This window comes from Agrilus planipennis, unplaced genomic scaffold (assembly GCF_000699045.2).
Source record: "Agrilus planipennis isolate EAB-ADULT unplaced genomic scaffold, Apla_2.0 scaffold201, whole genome shotgun sequence".
In the NCBI taxonomy this organism is placed as follows: Eukaryota; Metazoa; Arthropoda; class Insecta; order Coleoptera; family Buprestidae; genus Agrilus; species Agrilus planipennis.
In genome coordinates, this window is record NW_020439103.1 from 267,416 (window position 1) to 295,072 (window position 27,657).

Consider the following 27,657-nt stretch of genomic DNA (forward strand, 5'->3'; position numbering starts at 1 on the left):
ATATTCCACAGATAATCTTTCATTCTCTTCAGTCTTCATTTCGTCCGTCTCAACTTTCTCACCCGAACCACCACCCACCCATTCCCACGATTCCTTACAGGAGGCTGAAGACGGTCTCCCGCCCTACCTTCCGGCATAGTCCGGAGAGACTACCCGCCCACAAGCATTAGTAGCTGGTGGGAATGAAACACCCAAGTTTTTTTTTTCGGAACGATGTGTTTCACGAACAGCTCAGGCACGGCATGGAGACTACGTGAAACAGTGAAACGTATCTTAAGTATTACGTAAGGGAAATACGAATATAATTTCTTTGTTGAAGTCTAACGTTCTTCAAACGTGAAATTAACCCTCGGAATTTCACCTTGACGTCAACATAATCACATTAACGGGCTAAAATTTCGCAAATTGTTCAAAATAGTAAACACCAAATTTTCTCGAAGAGAAGGCAGCCGTATTCCCATAATTACACTTTCCCTTTTACACTTCATCTTTTGTAAGAAACTTAAGTGTCTTTATCAAATTAATTACCACGTATTTATTAAACAATTATTTGCTTCTTACTCTTATATGTACAGTCGGCAATTATGTAAAAGTAATTTAAGTAAAACAGGCATGGACTAATTAAATAGTAATACAAAAAAATCTATAAAAGGAAATGATAACAAAGTGGACACTTAAATAAATTATATGGCGTTAACATGACGATTCTGCTGCAGGTAATAGATGTTTTATGGTCAGATTTCTGAGAATTCTGCCACTCATTCTTTTATTGCCACTGTTGCGGCGGTTAACAAAGGAAGTTTCAACAAAAAAGGTTCGTAAATAGGCAATAAAATTTTATTTACTAGTCCCATCAAATACCAACATTTCCTAACAATAGACCTTTCACGTTCCGCCACCGATACAAAATCTGAATCTGAAAAGATTCGTTTGGTTAGCTCAGTCAGAGAGTAGAGAGAATAGAAACTACTTAAACCAGGATCTGAAGCTTCCTTGCTGTCATCGACTGATTAAATAAATTGTCTAACCTCAAAAAAAATCTTTAGGACATTCCAATAGCCTCATTGCAGTGCTGTTCATTTAGTAAAATTCATTTTTTCATTTTATGTCTTCTTAATGAATGACGTAATACCCCTGAATTTTATTTAATTCATATACCAATAAATCGATCTCGTTTATAAAGCATTTTATATTATATAGGTACCATTAGCTTGACATTTGCAAAATATTGCTGACTCTAAATTTATCGCTCAGTCTTATTGTAATACAGATCAATGACGCAATAATACTATATGCACCCCTATTTGCACTCACAAACAGTTATTTATTTCACAATCATTTTCAACTCACAATATTTGTCACTGATTCGCTACTGTTTATCAGTCAACTAGTAGTTCTTGATTTCTCTCTCGAAATTCTTTTGTTATGCGGTCATGCATGTGTCACTCAGCGTGCTACAGCTTTCGGACGCACTAAATCAAACGCTCCGTGTCTTATCCTCGTCTGCGGACATACGTTCATCACAGTGCCTATTTCTACATTATATGTTACCTCTTATCACAGTCGAGTACTGAATTTAAATTTGAAATAAGTTTAAGGAAAGGTCTCATGATCTTTTCAAGCAATGTATAGGTACATTTTGTTTTAGGTTTCTGGGCTAGAAATTTCGAAGATAATCGAATTGTATTTCTCGCGCGTTTTTAGTAGTAAATAAATATCTGTCAATAATTACTATAGCTTCGTACTAATAATAAGTTATAATAGAATTTTATTGTCTATATTTCTATAATTGCAAGTATTAAGACTCAAAATGTTATTTGAGGTCTCGGTTTAAAAGTATACTAAATTTCTTCTAGAACGGAAACACTAACGTAATGATACGTAGTTTGCTATAACATGACCCTAATTATTTGTCGAATATGTGATTTCTCTTTTGTACAATATTTAACTTTTCTTACGAGTTTATTTCGTTATAGAAGTCAGTTCCGAACGTAAACTCCTAAAAGTTGAAGTGAGTTAGTCCTTTCGAGCGTGATTCGTCTTCCAAAAATGTAAATGTTTGCGCGACTAAATAGAGAAGTTGCACAAGTAAAATTCGTTTATATAAATCTCAAACGAATCTGATGGTTCGCTGATCTTTGAGAGGCAACTGCTTTTCTAAATAATTAACGTTCAAAAAGCTTATGCCGATTTAGATTTAAATTATGTACACGCGTTCCTACAGGAGTTACGCTACGTTCAAAGGGAGAACGGTTCGCCCCCGTGGGAAATGGAAGGAAATGTTTTTAGACGATAACCAAACTTGAACCTTAGCTGATAATAATAATAATACGCGTTGGGCCGTTCGTTCGTTCGAAACGCGGAAACGGAAAAACTGACTGTTAAATGATGCAGCAGCCGTGCAAAAATATAAAACTTTTATTAACTTTCTTACCCTACCGTATAATACCTGCTACAAAATCGAAAAAAAACTTAAGAGTCAATAAACTTTACAGCTTTTTTTAAAGAAAATATCTACTATAAAAATCAGCAATAACTAGGAAGATTCCTTTTAAAACATGTAACTCATCCAACTATAAGTTTTAAATACTTACGTACACGTTCACAATTTATTTTTCTTGAGCGCAAGGGAAGAAAAAGTAGGGAAAGAGCGAATATAAAGATAGCAGACGTAAAACTAAAAGAAATGACCGATTTTAGATATCTAGGAAATCAGATAAGTCAGGACGGAAGGGGTAGTAGGGATATTAAGCAGAGGATAGCGCAGGGTCGTGTCGCCTTTAATAAAAAGAAGTCACTTCCATGCTAGCGACGGTTAATTTAGAAATTCGAAAAAGGTTGTTAAAGGTGTATGTTTGGAGCGCGGCGTTGTACGGGTGCGAAACATGGACAGTGGGCGCAGCGGAAAAGAAAAGGTTAGAAGCTTTCGAAATATGGTGTTACAGGCGAATGATGAGCACAACGTGGGTAGAAAAGGTAAGAAATGAAGTGGTATTAGAAATAATAGCAAACACCTTCTCAGGCATGGAGGTCTAGTCAGAGACATATTAGAGGGAGAAACAGGTGTTAAGAGGGGTACAAGTAGACCTAGATTACATTACTGTTCGCAAATAGTTAATGATGTGGGCTATTCTAGTTTTAGGGAAATGCGAAATTTAGCTCAGAATTGGAAAGAGTGGAGGTACGTGTCCAACTAGTCTTAGGACTGACGACCAGCAACTGCACATTGCTCTTTATATACAAACTATGTATCATTATGTATTTAATATCATTGTTAGGACTTGGACAAACAGGAATTTTTTGGACACTACTTCACCTTTTATCACCCGCTTCTGGTCGACTTGATAAACACTATCTATACAGTCATGGAATGTTCATGAATACTTCCGGAAACTTTCCGACGTATCCCTATTGACGTGTATTTTGTATGGATGATATTCGTACATGATTTAAGACCGCAGCTGTTGGCTCGAGGCAGTGTTTTATTAATATAACAAGTGCCGATGTATCGATCGCAGCTTACGCCGCTCTTTCATCGAACATAAAAATTACACATTTCTTTGTCGGNTGGAATTTTTCACACACAAGCCTTGCTATATGAGCTCTCAAAGCATCTAAAAATTATACGGCTTAAATGTGAAGTTAAGTGCAAAAGAATACAATTAAATCCTCTGTCGGGAAAAAACGAAATGACTTTCCGAACAACCCGATAATTCTTCGTCTCCTATCTTTATATTCGCTCTTTCCCTACTTTTTTTTCCCTTGCATACCAGTATTTTTGTTTTACTTTTATTTATTTTCATACAGTACTGTCTCTGTAAGTCATCCGTACATTTTTAAGTATTTAAATTTTGTTTTGTCTAATGATTAGCAATATCGAGATTGGTACGTGGGGGTCTGTTTTAAGAATCTACTTAGAAGTATCTCTTCAGCATGTCCCTCATTTCATACTTGAAGACCACACGTTACATGCTACACGCTACTTATAAATTCTAATCTAGAAGGTTAACCAATCGTAGACTATCGCCGAAGATTTTGAGTTACGAGGTTATCGTATTTGTAAAAACTGATTGTACTGAATATTTGGGCGGATTGAGTGGTTGGGGTAAACGAAAAAGGTTTGAGGTAAAAATGTTCTCCCTAGGGGTAAAGGTAATACTGCAGACAAAAGTAATGTTATTTATTTCACTTTTAATATTAATCCTTCAATGAGAGTACGTCTGATATAACGGAGCGAGATAATTCTGATTTAAATCCCTTGGAGATTATAGATCAATGAGTCCTTGATTGCATAAAGCTTATCAAAGTCTCCAGGCGCGCCGCGTCGGCCGAAAAATGGGGAAGGTTTGCGGAAGTAATTGTTTAAGATGTCACAGCGATAAAATTGTTATTGAAATTTGACGAGCTAACAAAACAAGCTCTTAATTTCGAGTCGTAATAGAAATCGAAATATTAGGTCAAACGACAAAACTCGAAGAGGAAATTAAGTTTGAGAGTTCGGATGTGAATCGACAGTTTGCGCCCAGGGAAATAACATCTCGAACTAGCTTATAAACTCCCTGTTTAAGGAAGATATTAAGCAAAAGTTGACATCACATCGCTTCTCCGGTTTAATACCTACATTACCAAGCTTCCAGGCGTTGGTTTTTGTTTATTTCTTAGGAGCGAGATTTATCTGAAGCTAAACTACAATAATTCTCCCCAAATGAAGTTTTTTATAGTTACAAATCCACAGTCTAGGGTTGGTCTTATTTAAATAACATTCTGAGCCGATTCCAAGAATTCTCTGTTTGAAATAAATAATTATCATATTAAATTTCCAAGAAGGAACACTAGGGTATAATTACGAATATAGAGAGATACCTACTGCTATTTTCAGTGGTGTAAATTTCTGGAATTTATCAAGTTGTTCTTTGAATGTGACTTCTAGCCTTGTAGCGGATTGCTCGTGCCTTAAGGAGAGAAATATCAAAACCAAAATTTGAATTGAGTGAATCGTTAGCGAAGCTTAAAATTGATTACACCTTTTTTCAGAAAATAAAATTTTATTTGCGAAATAATAAATTTTATCATTCCCAACCAAAAAGAAAACGAAGAAATTTTATATTCGTTTATTATCATAAATACTGTGCTAAAAATAACGATAGAAACCCTATCTAGGTATAGTCTACAGGCACCTCTTTCTGTTACATATCTATTAGTGTAATGCTATACCATTTTCTGTATTAGTGTCCGCTGCAATTCCTACCTGGCATCTCTTTTCTATGTTTACGATATTCTGTACAACGTCAATCCTGAGTAAAAGTAGGCGTTCTATCAGCAGCCGCTCTAGTCTAGTTAATAAGTTGAAAGAAGAAAGTATATGCGACACTTTTATTGCGGACTATGTCAATTTTTAACATCCCAACTATAGCTGCGTGATCACCGATTAGCAGATGGATACCTTAGGTCAATTGGGAAATGCTTCATGTAATTCTAAAAGGCTTCATTCGGTCATTAACGATAAGTTCTTCGTAGCATTTCGGCTATTTACTTGATATCACGGCTTTTATTTGACTTCTCTATGACAGGGGTGACCAACCCAAATGATCTTTTTGACCACTTTAGAACTCCACGAACCGCATGTAAAATGATGTATCTCTATATTAGATTTAGACCAAGTAGAGACACAATAACATACTTAATCCGAGGCGATTGGGTCTATACAGCCTAATGACTACTACATGATATCAGTTATCTCTTGTCAAACACAAAACGGCAAAATCTCTTTCTCCTCTAGTTTTCTTGTGTCAAATAAGGTTTAACATTGTGTTTTTGATAAACAATCGCATGTATAGTGTAAGGATTCTACTAAAAAGCTATTTAAAAGAATATGACTTATGCTTCCCTGAAGAGGTCTGTCTATACTTATTACTTATACTATAAATCTTTTTTTATCTGCAAATTCTTATTAAAAATAAACTCATCAGAATAGGTAGCTAATCTACGTAAATTAATTCCGCCTAATCCATTAAAATTACGGTTGTTAGTCAACCTACGAAGAAAATAATTATAAACGAATGGATAACAGCCTTCCCCAAATTTTTATTGGAAGTTTATTGGTTCACTAAGTTCAGAGGTAAAAGTGGAATTATTTTGTAAGGCTTTTAGAAAAATATGGAGTTTTGGACCTAAATTCTATAAATGCTTTCTAATATAAACTACCCACGTTGAGATAACTTAAAAAATCCACTATTTTATTTATTCATCCTCTAAATTTCCCAAAACTATCACATTTGTCAGAAAAGTATTTTATTTATAGAGAAGGATACTTTTTTCAATATGAAATATGAAATCATAAAAGTCTTTCAATCTTGATGACAAAGTGTCGCAAATAATTCATAGATTCAATCGCAACTTTCTTCTACTTTAGTTTTATGCTGTCAATAGCTTGCCTAAATGACAAAATAAAGTTGTATGTAGGAATTATTAAAGTCAACCACCACTTCTTAATAATACGAAAAGTTTAGAGAAGTAGAATAGAAGAAATGGTATCTTTATAAGACAAGACACTTGTACCTACTGACTTCGTCATAACCATCACTTCGATATGCAGACTTTGAGTTAAATGAGAAAAGTTTCTTGCGGTGAAATTTTAGCGTATACATCGAAAAATATTGTTTCGACTGAATTGAGTATAAAAATACGTACAGATTTTTTAAAGAAATTTAAAAATTTGCGGTTTCATTTGATCAAGATTGATGATATTACTATTATACAAACGAGTAAATATAAATTCAATTTCATGCTATTCGACATCTGAAAAACGGACAGCATTTGTCATTTTAATGATAATTCCGCAATTGTAAGGGCTCAAGTTTGAAATTTCGAACTGTCATTACTGATGGTTATACAACGCACACGTTTCTACATTTAAAGCCACTTAATCCAATACAGTGGAAATTCACCACCCGTGTGTCAGTTCGTTTTTTACCGGTAAACGTTAAAATAAAGCCAATTTAATTCCAAATTCATTAGAGGCATTTTCTAATAGTCCGAGTCCTTTTTTTGTTTCACAAATTTATTCATTGGATCCAATCAGGTACTTTACGAATATTTTTATGGTAAAAGTTGAAATATGTATTATACACGTACTTATATATATGTTAGGCCCGAAGACCGAAAACGCCCAGTAGCCGGAAAAAACGGCCACATCGCGTTCTGACTGCCTTCTTGCTGAAAGTTCGAAAAAGCCCCTCGTTTGTATTTAATTGTAGTTGTCAAAAATTAAATCGTTTCTAATAAAGGAAAAGCATGAATTTAAGTTTGCGTTGTACTCCACAACAAGTTAAATATGTAATAAATAAATAGAAATTCATTTGTTTTATAAGTACAATATANGCTAGCACCTCGATCTGTTAGGGTGTGAAGAGAGTTTCGGGTGTGTAATATACTCCGTTGAGGGTAGTTCTAGCTAGTTATTTTAAAAACTCGTTTACGAACATGATATTATATAGCAATCAGGGAAGCATGCCCTTACTGTATTTTTTTCAGCGTTCATTTAGGTTCGGCTACAGTTAATTTTTCTTTTTACTTTTGGAAAATTTTCTCAAGATTATCCAAGTAACACTAAATTATCAATGCCAATTACATTAAGCACAAGAATCTCTCTGTATTGTGCGTTAACAAACGAATTCATATGTATCTATTTTACTTTTATTTTGGTAAATTCACGTACAATTTTTGTTTTATTCAAAAACGGAAGGAATTGATTAAAAAAAACTCAGGCACATTTCCAACAGATTTATTATTAAATCATGAATGTAACTATTTTTTACAATGAGCAGGGTATTACCTCTTGAATAGCGTATGTCCTTTTTATATCGGCCAGGCCGTTCTCTTTAAGGACTTCATCAATTAGTTTAGCTTCCTTACTTTACTTTATTGCTGTGGAGGAGGCGTGTTTAGAAAGTAAAGACAGGATATCTTCCGTTTGTAAGAACGAGAAAAACGATATGCCTTTAGTGTGCATTATTTATTGGGGACTTTGCCTTCTTATTTCGACTATACTATAGTAAGCTGAAAGAAGAAAGTAAATGTGACAGTTTTATTGCGGACTATGCGAATTTTGAAAGTTTCAACTAAATCTACATCTGGTTCATACAGATTTATTAACCGCCAAACCTTTATGAGTTTGGATTTTGGTATGAAAGTCATGAGGACATTTACATAATCTTTATACAAAACAAAGTACAGTAACATCATTTATTAATATTTAGTTATTGTATACTTTAAAATTAACAAATATTTAACATATTTTTCTGCAGTTGAAGTTTATTGTACTGCAACTCTGAATGGCGTTATCTTCACTTTAGATTTAAAATTAAATTACGCTGCTATAAGCTTAAGAGTAGTAGTACAAAAGGTAGCAGATATCCCTGCATCTCAGTTTTGACTCAACTTGACACCTCGAAAGGAATCACACAAGGCAAAACAAAACGCTAATAACGCTTCTAGCCGGGATTAGAGATTGTCAGTGTTTCCGAGGGAGAAACGAGGTCGACCAAGTAATAAACCGAGCTTCAAGAAGAGGCTTTTCATCCCCCGGTCGAAATACGTTTTGTGCATCGCTCGGAGAAAATGAAAACAGTGTAAACACTTGTATACATATCCTATAACCAGCGGTTGCTTTATAACAGACAGGGTGTTTTATAAGAAAAACGAAATTGAGTGTTTTCGCTGATCTCTAGAATAAAATGCGACAGCGAAAGAACTCCATCACTAATCGAACAAAATAATTCGAAGTGGTCTGTATTCTGTCGAAACTGCCAGACGCGGATCGCGATTTCGATCTTTTTGGATCTCATCAGCGTGTCGCAGGCAGCTCCGACAGAACACAGACCAACTTTTACCTGCTGGCTTAACAGTGCGTTTTAGAAAATACCACAAATGGCGTGGTAAACGCCATCTGTAGTACGATGCTACATTTTAGGATTACGTATGCTCCACCATTTATTACAGATTTTCATTCTTTTGCAAAAGGCTGAAATCGATACAAGAATCTGTTGCCTTTTTATTACCAAACGCTGCTGTTTTGAGAACTTGTCCATTGCTTGAGGTTTTACTATTACCTAACGGTAACGGTACCGTTTTCTTTAAGATTACAGCAACCATGGAGTAGGTACCTATTCATGTGGCGTTTTTGAAATAACCAATTTTCAGTGACACAGAAAACAGATTGGTTGCAACTTTTGTAATAACAAAACGCGAAGATTTTCGTTTACATTTTCGCTCGGTTTGCGATATACAAATGGCGCTTTCAAAAAATTGCTGGAGGGGTTGAAAGAGCAAACAGAGTTGGATGCACAGTGCAACTTTTTGCTTCCAACGTGCTATCTACATGGAGCTTTTGTAGTTTTTATGGCGTTGTAAAGTATGCAAAGGATGCGTTACACTTTTTATTACTGCCGTGAAGGTCCATTAAAAGGAAGCCCGTTCGCAATAAAATGTAAATCACTGAAATGATACAGTTGATACGACTGCCATTGTTGTTCCACCTTAGGTCGCAGGCTATCATGAATGCACAAAATGCAAATCAAAAATTAAATTTTGTAACAATTTAAAATCGAAGTAAATTGCTTTTTGATCCAATGCCTGCTATATATAGAACTAATCATGGTTCCTAAGTTATTTATTCCAAGCCACATTTTGTCCTGCTTCCAAATAATTGTAAAAAATTATTCAATTAATGCCACAAAGTTGACGGTTTGTCGTCGTTTTAATCGTTTATGCTGTTGTGTAGCTATAAATGCTGTTCAAATTCGGAGATTCCGTGCAAGACATGCGGTCATCACAATACTCGACGAACGGTAATGGTCGAGGGGTATCTGTGGTCGATTGTCATACAAGCGGTCCCGGGCTCTATGCTTGGTCGGCGCTACAGCTTTTTCACTTAATTTATCAATGTTTTAATATGAAATACATTAACAGAAACTGTGTGAAAAATGTTTCATAAATGATTGTGCCATAAAGTAAATAAGGCAGGCATAAGTCAAGAAGGTCCGTTGTGTTTCTTCAAGGAACTACAATGGAGAACCGAGGGCGTTAATTTTGTATATTAGTGACGCCGTCGTTATCAGTTCAGATCCCTTTAAGTTGGTGGCTATACGAATGTGTTTTTTGTGGGCCTTATTACGTTTATAGAACAAAGAAGTCGAATTAAGCCATCGCAAAATATACGGAACACCGACTGGGAACAGTATCGCGTTCGTAACGCTATTTACATAAATTTGCATTTTATTACTTACACTGATTAAGTTTATTTAATTTGTCATTTTGAAGGCTTCCGCCCGTGGATTTCGTATTCCTGTGCGGAAGGTTAACAGTCAGCCTGCTGTGATGATATTATTGAGTGTCAGTTTTCTTTGTTGATACGTTCACACCATCTTTAATATCTGGAAGCACGAATATTAAACCCAGTTGCGGGTCATGGATACGGGTACTTTAGGAAGGCAAACATAATCTGGCAAATGCTAATTTTTTTTGTGGGGAAAATTTATTCCTTTTTATGTTTCGAAATATGAAACAAATTAATAAAATTAGATACCTATACAAGGTATGCTCCAATGATTTTAGAAGAACGTAAAAATTTCCCAACTAACCTAACATAACCTCACCTAACCTAATCTAACCTAACCTAACCTAACCTAACCCAACTCACATCACATTAAAATATATCGACTTCAAATATTTTTTTCATTTAACATTAGAATACTTTTCCGTTCTGTAAGGATGTTTAAGGACATCGTCACAGAAGTTTCAATGTTTGCAATCATAGATTCTACTTTTACATGTGCTTGGGTTGAGAATATAAAAAAAAATCACAAAAGGGTTAATCCGGCCCGCAGAGTATCTGCGATTATCATTGATTTTATTCAAAGCTTTTTCGTAGATCTTCCTTTAGCATTAAAACAGATGAACAAATAAATAATAATTTGATCAACATTGCTACTGTACTTTAATTTTGTCCGAAATTATTTAAATAATGAATTTGTAACCCGGCCAAAATGTTTACATTAAAGCAACGCTTCAAAGGCTTTCTAGCTTCACAGAGCATAATCAAACAAAATACACGCGCGGTCCCCTGAATTATTTAAATTAATTTTTATTTGGTTTGTAAGCAAGCAAAAGGTAGAATTCCAAACTAATTTGTTGTCACTAAACCAAATAAAACTTTTCCATTTATTCAACTAATCAATTTCAATTATTAATCTACTAGTATTTGTTGTTTATAACTGCTCAAAATGCAAAAGCTTTCTATGTAGAACATCAAAAGGAGAGTATCCATATGAATAAACATAATTACTTTTGGGACTGGTTTAAATTTAAATATTTCCGCTTTCCAAAGACAAAGTTAAGTACATAGGCAATGGACGTATAGGGTTCCGTACTCAGGAACGAACAGACGCAACCTTGATTGGATTACTCTGTTCTTCGTCTGAAGATTTATTGACTGATCTTTAAAATTTGTTATTTATAAATACAATGTATATTCAACCAACCATACACCCGAACATAGACCTCTTTGCAATCGTTTGCTTCCACGTCAAAATTAGCGACTTTTAATTGAAGATTATTGTGATTAAAGGAAACATCCTAGATAGGGAAAGTAGCCTAAGCATTGTATCCATCTTTTGATTAAATATTTCAATTCTCAGTTAATTCCAGAATGTCATACAATTATTTATCTCAATTATGTCGATTTGGTCTACAACGCTTTTGGTAGCGTTTAAACTGCTTAATAATATCGGATGAAATCTTACAAAACCCTAGTTTTTAATTTCATGCATATTTTGTGCGATTTTCAGTTCAGTGATGGACAAACACATAGACAAATCTACGCTAGAGCATTATCATATATCTATATCTAGATAAACTACTAGTACTAGTATACCTAGTAAAATTTACGAGAATTTTCCCCAGATTTATTTGCACTTTCTTTCTTCATAAAAGTTTATGATGCCGTTTCAAATATGTTCAAACTTAAGGACATTAGCAGGTGGGGAAATAAGAAATCTCTTCAAATTTCTGCCTAAACTACATCTACATACAGCTGTAGATAATTAAAATAGTAGGATTTGTTAGAGTTTATTGAATTAAGTACTTTGAAGCATTCAAACTTACCCCGTCTTTTGTTTCAGTTCCGCCAGACATATTGGACCATTCGACCAGTTCGGATGTGATTGTGAGGGAGGGTGCATCAATAAGTTTACGATGCGCAGCCCGCGGATCTCCCGAGCCGACCATTACCTGGAAAAGGGAAAATAATGAAAACATATACTTGCCTAATGGACAACAAGGTAAACAAACCATTAATGATATGCACCGTACCAAAGTTATATGTAATAACCTACCACACACATGAAATTGTTAATTGAATAATAATGAAGCTGTAAGATCTTGAATGAATGAATATAGGTAATGCAAATAGATATAGGTAATATTTTAATATACAACCAACTATGCGCGTCAAACAAAAACATAATTGTCATAACGTCATTAGGATGTATGCAACCAAACCTACACCACATTTAGACTCACGGTTAATTTGAAAACTCGAAAAGATTAAGTGTGCATTTGGATCACGCTTCTGTAAGGGTGTGAAACGTGGACGGTGATCGCGACGGAAACAAAAAGTTAGAAGTATTTCAAATGTTATTAAGGCAGATAATAGAAAAATAGATTGGTCAGTAATTTGTCTACCGTCCATTTGTTATGAATGGTTATTTCCAAATCAATCAACTGCTCAGTAAATCCTATTTCGTTTACTAGCTGGTTTATTACGGGAAATTGACAATTTGTTCGTTTATTTACAAGTTGCAAGCTTCAGTGGTCCCGTTCTCAATATCACGCAGGTCAGCAGGAGGCAAATGGGTCACTACCTGTGTATTGCCTCAAATGGTGTTCCGCCGTCTGTCAGCAAAAGAATAACAGTCATCGTCAATTGTAAGTCTACAAATTTACTCTACAAGTTGATAGGGTTTTTCAACTTAATTAGTGGAAGTCTGGCAGCGTTTTTAATTTATCAAAACTGAAATTAAATGTTCATGAATACCAAGTAAATATAATTAATTGTATCTTAATTTTTTTTAGAGAATTATGTATACTTGGCGTTGTTTTTCACAAGATATATTAGTCTTAGAAATAAAGTCTCGTTTAATAAATTATTGTATTAGCAATTCCATAGTCAGTTATTTAAATTGCTTTTTATTCAACAGAAATAAATTCAATTTGCTAAAAATTTTTAGTATGCAGTAGGTAGTATCAAAATTTGTAAAGTACCTAATTTCGGCCGTTGTTAACAGTTCCGCCAATGATATGGATTCAAAATCAGTTAATTGGTGCGCACGAGGGTCAAATGGTTACACTGGAATGCCATTCAGAAGCATATCCGAAATCAATTAACTATTGGACAAAGGACTCGGGAGATATAATTGCCCAAAGTAAGTCAATATGTCCTTATAGTGGAATTGTGAAGTAATAATTATCGTAATTTCCATTTAATGTAATACCAGCAATTTAAAAGCCCCTAACAGTCATAATGCACGACAATTGTCTAAATGTTTGCTTTATTAGCTACTATAAAAACTTCAAATGGATTCATTAAATAAGTAGAGCAAATTAAATGGCAAATTTGTGAAATTTTATAGAATTATTCATCGTACTTATTCGCAAAGGGCGTCTCATCAGATATCATCAAGCTAGATTTCAATAATGTTAATAAGCATTCAATAAAATCTGTAAATCTTTAAATAAAAATCCATGTAGAGTTCTTTTGAATGGATATTAACATTTAAGTCAATGAATATAGTTTACATAGAGCTAGTTCAAAACCCCATGAACCTTCACATGCGCGAGAAGCGTACCTTCTTGTATTAATATTGTAAGTGCATTATGAAGACATTAACTGGGACACTAACCATGTGCCTTGTCGTACAACCATAAATTGGAGCTTGAGATAAACTGTAAACAGTGACGTCAATCAATGAATGGGCGGAGTTTTGTCAAGGTTAAGGGTTATGAGATTCTGAACTACCTATACATAACATTTTGAACGAAATAGAAGGATGGCGCGGTTTGAAACGTCTTCTTCCATATTGATTAGTTTGTCTAGTATTAGATATAAGTAAAGTGATTGCTTCGAGTGAAAATTTCTTTCTTTCACGTTCAGGTGCAAAATACGAACCAACGATAATAGAATCTTCGTACAAAGTGCAGATGAAGCTGGCGATAAAGTCGCTTAGTCACGGCGATTACGGCAGCTACAAATGCGTGGCAAAAAACTCTCTCGGCGACACCGATGGAACCATCAGGCTTGTTCGTAAGTGAAATTTATTGGAAAATTCGGTATCGATAGCCTTTTTCAAGTGGCTCTTTTGTTTCAGAAATTGCTAGGCCGACCGCCATTCATCAAACAACGGGTGATCCGGACGGCGGCGGTGAGTGTCACAATTTTTTCGATAAAACATGCATGATACGTTAAGCTTGGCGGTAATTTAGATTTAAGATAAGATTTAAAACAAAAGAACTGACTTGACTAATGTCCCGGATTATCCAACTTATGCAACAAAAAATATAACACGAAAGAAAATATCACAAAGAGGATTTTACAAAATGAGAAAAAAATTACAAAACAATAACACAAATTTGCAAATTAAAGTTTCTGCACAATAGCATAAGTAAAGAACGTTTCAATTGGAGAATGTTCATGAGTTACGTCACGCCGTTTTCGCTACTTTTGGACTCCCCCCCGCTCCCTTATCTTATAACCGCCAACTCACTCGTCATGTCATGCTGTCGTTCGTGCGATTTTACTAGTAGGCGACTCTGTACAAATGTCCTAAGACCCCCCCCCCCCGGTCACACATTTCGTTAAATTTTATGTTACCTCAAGGCCCCCCATCCACTTCTCATAGCGTGACGTAATATATATAAGTGTGAATGTCGACGGAACGATCACCGAGCGACATGACCTAGAGGTTCGATTCCGGGTCCGTTTGCCTTGATCCAAGTTTTTCTGTGGTTTTCTTGGATCATTTAGGTAAATGCTGTGGCGGTGATATTCCACAGATAATCTTTCATTCTCTTCAGTCTTCATTTCGTCCGTCTCAACTTTCTCACCCGAACCACCACCCACCCATTCCCACGATTCCTTACAGGAGGCTGAAGACGGTCTCCCGCCCTACCTTCCGGCATAGTCCGGAGAGACTACCCGCCCACAAGCATTAGTAGCTGGTGGGAATGAAACACCCAAGTTTTTTTTTTCGGAACGATGTGTTTCACGAACAGCTCAGGCACGGCATGGAGACTACGTGAAACAGTGAAACGTATCTTAAGTATTACGTAAGGGAAATACGAATATAATTTCTTTGTTGAAGTCTAACGTTCTTCAAACGTGAAATTAACCCTCGGAATTTCACCTTGACGTCAACATAATCACATTAACGGGCTAAAATTTCGCAAATTGTTCAAAATAGTAAACACCAAATTTTCTCGAAGAGAAGGCAGCCGTATTCCCATAATTACACTTTCCCTTTTACACTTCATCTTTTGTAAGAAACTTAAGTGTCTTTATCAAATTAATTACCACGTATTTATTAAACAATTATTTGCTTCTTACTCTTATATGTACAGTCGGCAATTATGTAAAAGTAATTTAAGTAAAACAGGCATGGACTAATTAAATAGTAATACAAAAAAATCTATAAAAGGAAATGATAACAAAGTGGACACTTAAATAAATTATATGGCGTTAACATGACGATTCTGCTGCAGGTAATAGATGTTTTATGGTCAGATTTCTGAGAATTCTGCCACTCATTCTTTTATTGCCACTGTTGCGGCGGTTAACAAAGGAAGTTTCAACAAAAAAGGTTCGTAAATAGGCAATAAAATTTTATTTACTAGTCCCATCAAATACCAACATTTCCTAACAATAGACCTTTCACGTTCCGCCACCGATACAAAATCTGAATCTGAAAAGATTCGTTTGGTTAGCTCAGTCAGAGAGTAGAGAGAATAGAAACTACTTAAACCAGGATCTGAAGCTTCCTTGCTGTCATCGACTGATTGAATAAATTGTCTAACATAAAAAAAAAGCTTTAGGACATTCCAATAGCGTTATTGCAGTGCTGTTCATCTGGTAAAATTAATTTTTTCATTTTATGTCTTCTTAATGAATGACGTAATACCCCTGAATTTTATTTAATTCACATACCAATAAATCGATCTCGTTTATAAAGCATTTTAGATTATATAGGTACCATTAGCTTGACATTTGCAAAATATTGCTGACTCTAAATTTATCGCTCAGTCTTATTGTAATACAGATCAATGACGCAATAATACTATATGCACCCCTATTTGCACTCACAAACAGTTATTTATTTCACAATCATTTTCAACTCACAATATTTGTCACTGATTCGCTACTGTTTATCAGTCAACTAGTAGTTCTTGATTTCTCTCTCGAAATTCTTTTGTTATGCGGTCATTCTGCGCATAATTTATAGCGGTGCTATCTACCGCTTTCGACCAATACGACAGATTAATTGATCGCCTCTGTATGTGGTTCATACGTGAACTGTGGTCGCCTTTACTTATTGATTTCATCACATACATGTGTATAACACTTTGAAACAATTTATTTAACTTTATAAAAACTACTAACGATAAATAATTAGTGATCAGCGATTGAAAGCGATCGTTGTCCACTGCGCATATGTGGGCGTAACACAGCCAGAACTTTTCTTACGTTGGTTGCACTGTACCTATGAGTATTGGTGTAACCTGGTGTCCTCTACCTGCATTCGAAAACGATGATGCAATCCACGTCTTTGACTTTTTTTTTAAAAAAAAATCTTTTTGATTGCTGTAGAACATATGACACCCAGTTAACTTGTTTTCCAGAAATGGTCTTTTTACGCGTACGCCAAGTTGATCATGATAAAAACAACGTATGACATACTAACTAACGTAAAAATAGTAACCGTTGTTGGTATATTCATTGAACGTTCAAGACACTTTTTACAATTTTACAGAATACATAATAAAACGTATTTTTCCAAATATATTTTATTACCTTCGATAGGTATAAATATGTATATGTATCTATATAATTATGCAAACAATTCTGGGTCACCGTTCGTTTGCAATCTTAATGTTAATTCATTAATAAAACGACTCTTTCGAAATGTCGATTACGTTATTACGTACTTGACCAGATGGAGGTCATTGTCATCCGAAAACTACAATAACAAATATGTAGAAACTATTTCCTTATAACTTATTTATCTTTTAATAATTCTGTAAGTTCTAAGAAGTTTTAACAACCAACAACAATTTGAGTGGTTGTATTACACCCTCCTTCCATGCCTTTGTCTATGAATTTTATTGTTAATGAATTTTGAAAATATTTATGTATCAGTGCACCATTTCATTTTTTACGAAATTACAATATAGAAATATAATATAGCATTGTTTAAAATAAATTGAGCTTTAATTTGCAAATCACAAAATTGTATCGAAGGTGTAACTGATCGAATGACGAAATTGGGTGCCACTTCCGCCTTAACAGGAAATAGCAGTGAATATTTCGTATCTTTCGTGTGAACAGAATATCGATAGTACCGATTTTAACTGTGTATTATTAATAATTTCTAATGTTTTAAACATGATTACATCTTTCTTTCATTACTATTTACAATTACAATTTGAAGCACCATCAAAGTCACCGGTTTTTAAATAAANGGAATTTTTTGGACACTACTTCACCTTTTATCACCCGCTTCTGGTCGACTTGATAAACACTATCTATACAGTCATGGAATGTTCATGAATACTTCCGGAAACTTTCCGACGTATCCCTATTGACGTGTATTTTGTATGGATGATATTCGTACATGATTTAAGACCGCAGCTGTTGGCTCGAGGCAGTGTTTTATTAATATAACAAGTGCCGATGTATCGATCGCAGCTTACGCCGCTCTTTCATCGAACATAAAAATTACACATTTCTTTGTCGGCATTTTTTCTTTTTATGTGACACGGATGAAAAATGAATAATTTGGTGGACGTTTATCTGCTTCTCGGAAAACAGTCCTAGACTAACCGAATTTTCAAAATCTTTTGAACAATGTTTTAAATTGTATCTATTAAACTTATATTAATTTATTATTTATATACAAAGGTGATTGGACATGTTTGTAGTGTATATGAAAAACTTAGTCACTTAAACAGTATCTGATAAATTAACCTAAACCTGGTCGTTTTTTGCATAATTTCGAGAGAATGTGTCTTGATATGGCACCATTCGCTTTAGCAATATGAGTTCTGTATCAATTGCAACTGCAGCTATTATCTAGTACGTTTAACATTGTGATAAGGGTACCTATTTCATATGTATTGTTAAAATTAGCGTAGACTATTTAATGAAGTCAACAAGAAAAGTATTCGTCCATTATGTTGGTAGTTTACCCCCTGCTTGTCAGAATCAGAAAGCTTCGAGGGCTACAACAAAGAGGTAGTTCACGCAGTAGGTCGTAACAGTAGCAGCAACATTTTCAGTCTACACGATCTTCCGCAGCGTCCACAGAAATAACTTTGAAACTACTACAAGGCACGCAAAGTCAAAGTTATCGGTTACATAGGGTATATACTTTCACAGGGTAGCCGGGGGCACTGAGATTGTTAAATCAAACTTTAACCACCGGTGGCTAACTTTGTAACGGATTTGCTGCTAATTGCTGCGAGTTTTCTTGTTGAAACCTTTTTCTCAACTATTTTTACTACTATAATTTGATCGATGCTCTCCATCAAATTACTTATCTCGATACTGCAACGGATTCCCCAAACTTTGCTACTCGAGTCTTACCTGAGAACACCCCTGCGATTTACTTTTTTTAAGTTAAAATAAAATGCAATTTGAGGAAACAGTCAAGTTTTCTTTATCCTTAGATTAGTTCACTCTAGACAAAAATGTTCAGTTTCTCTCCAGTCTCTGAGAGTCTTTGAGAGTCTTTCAGCGTCTCTGAGAGCGTCTCTCACAGTCCTTCATAGTCTCTCAGTTGTTGCTTGGGTGTTTTTATGGATCTCTCACAGTCTCTGTATGAGAGACACGAACGATAAAATTGTTAATTCAGATATTCGAGTCTCTCACAGAGAGATTGAATGCATAAAACTGAAAAATTGAGAGACTCAAATCTCTCGTAGAAAGACTGGGATCTCTAAAATATGTTGAACTTTTTAACCATGTCTATCGAGACACCACTTATTGAGAGATTTGAGTCTCTCGTTCAGAGACTGGATACGAAATGGGGATCTCTCTATGAGCGACTCGAGTCTCATTCAGAGACGCTAAACAGCTTTTTTGACAGTCTCTCTCAGCGACACCAGAAAGACTGGTTTTCAATACATGAAGGTGAATTAATTTTGACAGCAGCAACAACTTTTCCTTATTAATTTGAGGTTATTTGTAGTGGTGAAAATTAATTAAAAGAATTAATTCATTTTAATATCGAGATATTTATCCCTTTTTCGTACTTTCCCTGAATCCAATTGCAAATTGTTACACCTTTGTCCAAATATGACAAACATTTTAACTTTATATTCAGACATTTATTAAGCAGATTACTAATTTTGGCGGTAAATCAGGGAATTACCTGAACGTGCAATAATTTTTTGGTATATTGTGTTATAAGCTTGTAAGTCTTTATTTTTTATTTTGACGTGGACCTAGTAGCCTTTCTCAGGAAAAAAAGTGGGTAATAAAGCATTGCGTGAGTGAAACATGCTTTATTAAGCTTCATTGAATTATAAGTTCTTAAATTTTATTCCGACCGTTTTTTATATTCCCGCGGTTATTAATTATGCATATTTCCCGGAAACTTTAGAGAGTCTCGTCGAATTTTATATTATTCAAGTGTTTGCTCATCACCGGTTAGCTTGAAAATCGATTTTTACAAAAAAAGCACAACTTATTACGGTTATTAATAAAACGCCAAAAAACCCACTCGTTTTGTCCAAGTAGAAATTTGAAATAAAAATAATGTCATTTCTACTGCAAGTAGTGATGAATAAAGACAGGGACAGCCTTAGTTTTGGTCTTGAATTTGCTTGTACGATCTTCTTAAAAAAATTAAATGCAGTAGGGTAGGTAACCAATCCGACGGGACTTGAACCTTGACGAAACTCTTGTACAATCTAGAGTGGGTGGATCGGCTTGCAAGTTTCGATTAGTGAGGGAGCCGGACCATAGGTTCAACCATAATGGGTAAGGGGGGTTCTTAAAGTGAAACGAAACCTGGACAAGTACCCGATGGACAGCAGCAGCTCTTTCAGTACTCAGGGTGACATAAATCACGGGGATCGGTATGACACTCTGATGCACAATACTGAGATGTGGAAGGAAACGGGAAACCACGACATTATGATATCCCAAACAAAACACACCAAACTAAAACGATGGATATCCTGACGGCGACTACTTCGAAAGATGTCATCAATACAGGCGTCAATACCTTAAGTGTAATATTTCACGAATCGGAGCGTGGAGTACCACAAGGAAAATAGGAAAATCAGGGAATTTAAAAGTTGAAATGAATAGGCTAAAATTAGATACAGTAGGCATTATAAAAATCTTCAGTTTCTCAGAGTCTCTGAAAGCGAGGTTCGAGTCTCCGTCTCACATCGAGTCACGCTGGTGTCGCTGAGAGAGACTATCGAGAGAGTGTCAAAATCTGTTTGGCGTCTCTGAACGAGAGACTCGAGTCGCTCATAAAGAGATTCTCATTTCGTATCCAGCTTCTGAACGAGAGACGCCAATCTCTGAACGAAAGACTCGAATCTCTCAATAAGTCGATAGACATGGTTAAAATTTTCTAAGTTCAACATATTTCAGAGATCCAAGTTTTTCTACGAGAGACTCAAGTCTCTCAATTTTTCAGTTTTATTCATTCAGTCTCTCTGTGAGAGACTGGAATCTCTGAAATAACAATTTTATCGTTCGAGTCTCTCATACAGAGACCGTAAGAGATCCATAAAAACACCTAGGCAATAATTGAGAGACTGTGAAAGACTGTGAGAGACGCTCTCAGAGGCGCTGAAAGACTCTGAAGGACTCTGAGAGACTGGGAAAAGACTGAAAATTTTTGTCCAGGGTAGTTAAGGATGTGGGTTGTTCTAGTTTCGGGGAAATGCTAAGAGTGGAGGTGCGTGTCCAACCAGTCTTCGGACTGACGACCTTATGATGATGAGGGTAGGTAGGAACAGGGATTAGATACAGAGGACGAAATTACTCTTTCTTTTAAGAAGTCAAAAACAGATAACAATAGAACAATTGTAGCATTGATAATACATAACAAAATTAACATTTCTAAAAAATAAAAACAGACATGTGACCGTATGACCTTATGTGCCAGTCGCAGTTGGTTCAGAATGTCATGAAAATTTAGTTTCACTGTAAGCAAAATCTGGTGTCGGTTTCATTAATTCTGGGGGTCGTAAGCAATAAAGCGCACACGCAGCCCCAACGCCCCTTTCTTAATGCAGACATAATTTGTGAAAAAATCTATAACAAAATTACGGTTTCTGTTTACGACACAGGCAGCGGAAAAACTACTAAAATATGTGTTTGACTCTTTGACCGATAAAAAGAATCCAAATTGTAGGCACTTAACAATAATTGCGAGCCGTATTGAACCATCGCATGTCTGAACGGAGTTATAACTATATATCCAGCAGTCGAATGTACATTATAGGTACCTTTCGGTGACTATAACGCTATAAATCTCCTTTCCTCCATATAAAAGAAAATACTTAACAGTTTTCGTAGCTTTTCTAGGCGTTACTGTGAAATTATATCCATTTGTGGATGGTGGTCGAGTCGCCTTCAATAGAAAGAAGTCACTTCTGTGCTCGCAAACGATTAATTTAGAAATTCGAAAGATTGTTAAATGTGTATGTTTAGAGCGCGGCGCTGTACGGGTGCGAAACATGCACGGTGGGCGCTGCGGAAATGAAAAGATTAGAAGCGTTCGAAATGTGGTGTTACCGGCGAATGATGATGATAGCGTGGGTAGAGAAGGTTAGAAATGAAAAGGTATTAGAATGAATAGGAGAACAGAGGACTCTATGGAAGTAAATAAAAAAGAGACAAGATAGGTTGATAGAACACGTTCTCAGGCATGAAGGTTTAGTCAGAGACATATTACAGGTAGAAACAGAAGTTAAGAGAAGTAGATGTAGACCTAGATTAGATTACTGTTCTCAGTATTTCCCAAATGCGAAGATTAGCTCAGGATAGAAAAGAGTGTAGGTGCGTGTCCAACCAGTCTTAGAACTTACGACCTTATGATGATGATGATCTCTTAAAAATTAAACATACATGACTACAGTTTTTAAGTCTTGTGCTTTCCGTTTGCCAAACAAGAATGAGTATTCCTCGTGCTTTTCTTGTCACTTGTATAGAGGTAATTTAGAACGACATGAACCTTGGCCTTGAGTTTCGCAGCGACAAAATTCCTTCCGTTCATATATTTCTTCATCTCTACGTCTTAACAACATTGGTTGTTACTTTTTATGTTTTATCAAGAGCTGAATTTCTAGTTGTACAGCGAAGTACATGATTAAAATCAATAAAATGACAACCGGGAATATATTTCCAAATGTACAATAAAAATACAATAAGGTTCATCTCATTCTAAACTACCTATATATATCATAACTCACGGTATGCGGGAAGAGATTGAAAACGGGTCTTCCGCCCTATTCACCACATTGCAATACAGTGGATAACGACATTATTAAACAATAATCCCAATGTGCCCACTATACGAAAAAATCGACCATAACCCGTTATGGTATCTCTTATTTGCTCACAATGTAAAATCTGGTATTCAATTAACAGTTTACTGTTTCAATCAACTTGTATATGTATACATAAGTATAAACATCCATTTTGCTGTTTCAACAAAATTTAATGAAAAAACCTTCGAGCAAGGGAAACATTTCCCTAATTAAATGCAAATTTTACAAAACATTAAACATCTTCAGAGTAAATTATTAATTAATTAATTAAACTGATTTAAAAGGGTTTACTGTCAACTACACTCACTCTGTTTGTTTTCAATTTACGAATAACAAAGGTACTTATTTCACGTAGCTGTTTACACGCCGCAAAAACGTCATTTTGTCATAAAATATTATTACGCTTGTCTTTGTCATAGTAGGTACATAAAACTATAATTTGTTCCTTTTCTTAAAACAAAGAATACTGATAAGAAGAGCATTTCTTCTTGATCAGTAATTTATCGGAGCTATCCGTAGTAAAGGTCTTTTTAAAACACAAGCTTTATGATATTTTGTTAAGGTAAAATATTGCAGTCTACCGATATATAGCTGGTACATTCAAAATTGGCACAGTCCGCAATAAAACTATAACATTTACTTCTTCTTTCAACTCACTAACTAGACTAGAGCGGTTTATGACAGAACGCCTACTTTTACTCATAACAAACGTTGTAGGGAATACCGTAATCATAGAAAAGAGATGCCAGGTAGGAATTGCAGCGGACACTAATAAAGAAAAAGAAATAACGTTGCACCAATTAATGTGTAACAGAAAGAGATGCAGACAAGTAGAATTTGAGCATGTCGCCAGCATCGGACTTTAAAAAAAGTTCAACATTCTCAGGAATTTGGGTAAGCAAAGATGCTTGCTTAAGGATATAATCTGAACCAGTCATTATAAATCCGATCCTGATTTTTTGCGTACCGAAGCAACCTCTAGCCGCTGCATCGCTTACTATTATTCGGCTGTCTGTTTTCCTCATGAAGCATTTCTTAAGTTAGGAAGGGCTACAGTCCCAAGTTGAAAAAAAAAGAATGATACGTCATACAGAGAATCTGTTGCGGATTTTGCCGATTCTCATCGTCCCAACTATACGCTGCTAACTGGAGTGTTCGATATGTAAACCAAGAGTCTTATCAAGGTATCTAATACATACCCAACTAATGGCGTGCTAATGAGATCTAAATAATCGCAATAGATAAATTACTGACTAAGAACATTGCTTTCTTTCATCTTTTACGTATATTGACAAAGCTAGCTTCTTGATAATTTCTTGACAAAAGGTCTTGCTCTTGCTAAGAGAAATTCATGCCTTCTCTTGTGCTTGCTCACAATTCATGATAATTTCAAGATTTCTTTCTACAACGCCAAGACCAACATCAGGACCAATTATGGAAAATTAATATTTTAGTAGGTATCTTTCAAGCAACCATCAGATTTGTTGAGTTAACATTAGATTCAGACTATACATTTTCTCTGTAGACAACACCAGTTCGCTGTCTCATATAAAAGATTCAATCGAGTGTCAAATGGAACGATATTTAGGGTAATTACTTTTTTCGTCCGTTCGCCCAAAACGTTTCGAATCATCTCGTTCTTTTATTTGCCTATTGAAGATTCTTGGTGGAAACTGCAATTAAATAACTGCGACGTGTAGTTATCTACTAAAACCGCACTTAGATTGAAGAGCGCACTCCGGTGCCACGTTATAAGGCAGTAAATAATTCATTAGGGAACGCGAAAATCCACTTCAGACACGTAGACAGCTGCATGACATGCTCATAGGTCGCACTTTTGGCCCAAGTGGGCAGAATTTTTGAAATATGTATGCATTTTCGTAAAAGTTTACGTCATGACCTGCAAGACTTGATTGGCAGTGAACGCATTACAAATTAACAAGTGTACTTTTTCTGCCAGTGGATCTCTGAAATGACGGAATTATTCAAAAAGAGTTTTGTACGGAAAGTGTTCTAACTTTTATCAATCCAAAATAGAAACAAGGAGACTGTGGTAAATTAATAAATAAATAAAATGGGACGCTCACCCCAATTATCACAACTTCAAAAGAGACTGGTCTCGCGTTGATAATGTCCACGTTTGGAGTGGGCGAAACACGTGTCCGCTCAAAAAAATTGTGTTAGTGGTAATTTGGGTGAGTCTCATATTTCATTTATTTTACCAATCCGATTAGTGTCTGTAAAAATGGAAATATACAAAATTGTAAATATGAAACATGCTCCCGAGACGTTCAGTCTCTCAGAGTCTCTGAATGCTAGACTCGAGTCTCCGTCTCTCATCGAGGTTCTCGCTGAGAGAGACTGTCAAAAAAACTGAACGAGAGACCCGAGTCGCTCATAGAGATATCCTCATTTCGTATCCAGTCTCTGAACGAGAGACTCGAATCTCTCAATAAGTGGTGTCGCTATAGACATGGTTAAAATTTTCTAAGTTCAACATATTTCAGAGATGCCAGTCTTTCTACGAGAGACTCGAGTTTCTCAATTTTTCAGTTTTATTCATTCAGTCTCTCCGTGAGAGACTCGAATCTCTGAATTAACAATNCTGTTCATCTGGTAAAATTAATTTTTTCATTTTATGTCTTCTTAATGAATGACGTAATACCCCTGAATTTTATTTAATTCACATACCAATAAATCGATCTCGTTTATAAAGCATTTTAGATTATATAGGTACCATTAGCTTGACATTTGCAAAATATTGCTGACTCTAAATTTATCGCTCAGTCTTATTGTAATACAGATCAATGACGCAATAATACTATATGCACCCCTATTTGCACTCACAAACAGTTATTTATTTCACAATCATTTTCAACTCACAATATTTGTCACTGATTCGCTACTGTTTATCAGTCAACTAGTAGTTCTTGATTTCTCTCTCGAAATTCTTTTGTTATGCGGTCATGCATGTGTCACTCAGCGTGCTACAGCTTTCGGACGCACTAAATCAAACGCTCCGTGTCTTATCCTCGTCTGCGGACATACGTTCATCACAGTGCCTATTTCTACATTATATGTTACCTCTTATCACAGTCGAGTACTGAATTTAAATTTGAAATAAGTTTAAGGAAAGGTCTCATGATCTTTTCAAGCAATGTATAGGTACATTTTGTTTTAGGTTTCTGGGCTAGAAATTTCGAAGATAATCGAATTGTATTTCTCGCGCGTTTTTAGTAGTAAATAAATATCTGTCAATAATTACTATAGCTTCGTACTAATAATAAGTTATAATAGAATTTTATTGTCTATATTTCTATAATTGCAAGTATTAAGACTCAAAATGTTATTTGAGGTCTCGGTTTAAAAGTATACTAAATTTCTTCTAGAACGGAAACACTAACGTAATGATACGTAGTTTGCTATAACATGACCCTAATTATTTGTCGAATATGTGATTTCTCTTTTGTACAATATTTAACTTTTCTTACGAGTTTATTTCGTTATAGAAGTCAGTTCCGAACGTAAACTCCTAAAAGTCGAAGTGAGTTAGTCCTTTCGAGCGCGATTCGTCTTCCAAAAATGTAAATGTTTGCGCGACTAAATAGAGAAGTTGCACAAGTAAAATTCGTTTATATAAATCTCAAACGAATCTGATGGTTCGCTGATCTTTGAGAGGCAACTGCTTTTCTAAATAATTAACGTTCAAAAAGCTTATGCCGATTTAGATTTAAATTATGTACACGCGTTCCTACAGGAGTTACGCTACGTTCAAAGGGAGAACGGTTCGCCCCCGTGGGAAATGGAAGGAAATGTTTTTAGACGATAACCAAACTTGAACCTTAGCTGATAATAATAATAATACGCGTTGGGCCGTTCGTTCGTTCGAAACGCGGAAACGGAAAAACTGACTGTTAAATGATGCAGCAGCCGTGCAAAAATATAAAACTTTTATTAACTTTCTTACCCTACCGTATAATACCTGCTACAAAATCGAAAAAAAACTTAAGAGTCAATAAACTTTACAGCTTTTTTTAAAGAAAATATCTACTATAAAAATCAGCAATAACTAGGAAGATTCCTTTTAAAACATGTAACTCATCCAACTATAAGTTTTAAATACTTACGTACACGTTCACAATTTATTTTTCTTGAGCGCAAGGGAAGAAAAAGTAGGGAAAGAGCGAATATAAAGATAGCAGACGTAAAACTAAAAGAAATGACCGATTTTAGATATCTAGGAAATCAGATAAGTCAGGACGGAAGGGGTAGTAGGGATATTAAGCAGAGGATAGCGCAGGGTCGTGTCGCCTTTAATAAAAAGAAGTCACTTCCATGCTAGCGACGGTTAATTTAGAAATTCGAAAAAGGTTGTTAAAGGTGTATGTTTGGAGCGCGGCGTTGTACGGGTGCGAAACATGGACAGTGGGCGCAGCGGAAAAGAAAAGGTTAGAAGCATTCGAAATGTGTTTTTTTTTACAGGCAAATGATAAGTGTACCGTGGATAGAGAAGGTTACTAATTAGGAGGTATTAGAAAGAGTAGGAGAGAAGAGGATGCTATGGAAGACAATAAGAAATTTGAGAGATTGGTTGGTAGGACACCTTTTCAGGCATGAAGAACTATAGGGTTGTTCGGAAAGTCATTTCGTTTTTCCCGACAGAGGATTTAATTGTATTCTTTTGCACCCAACTTCACATTTAAGCCGTATAATTTTTAGATGGTATTTTGCTGCTGAGATGATTAACTAAATTATTGTTTGATCGTTAATTACTTGATAATTATCTGAAAATTACTCCCTTTTAAATATGGAGAG

General features: G+C 35.3%; 1 protein-coding gene across 1 annotated transcript in view; it reads left to right on the top strand.

Moving 5' to 3' along the window:
- The first annotated feature begins 4,335 nt into the window (after positions 1-4,335).
- LOC112905333 (lachesin-like) overlaps positions 4,336-27,657 on the top strand; it is a 33,326-nt gene continuing 10,004 nt past the window's right edge. Inside the window, exons 1-6 of the mRNA XM_025977502.1 lie at positions 4,336-4,354; positions 12,150-12,338; positions 12,856-12,984; positions 13,344-13,481; positions 14,210-14,359; positions 14,424-14,477. Of these exons, the coding sequence (XP_025833287.1) occupies positions 4,336-4,354; positions 12,150-12,338; positions 12,856-12,984; positions 13,344-13,481; positions 14,210-14,359; positions 14,424-14,477 (679 nt within the window). The remainder of the gene's footprint in view (positions 4,355-12,149; positions 12,339-12,855; positions 12,985-13,343; positions 13,482-14,209; positions 14,360-14,423; positions 14,478-27,657) is intronic.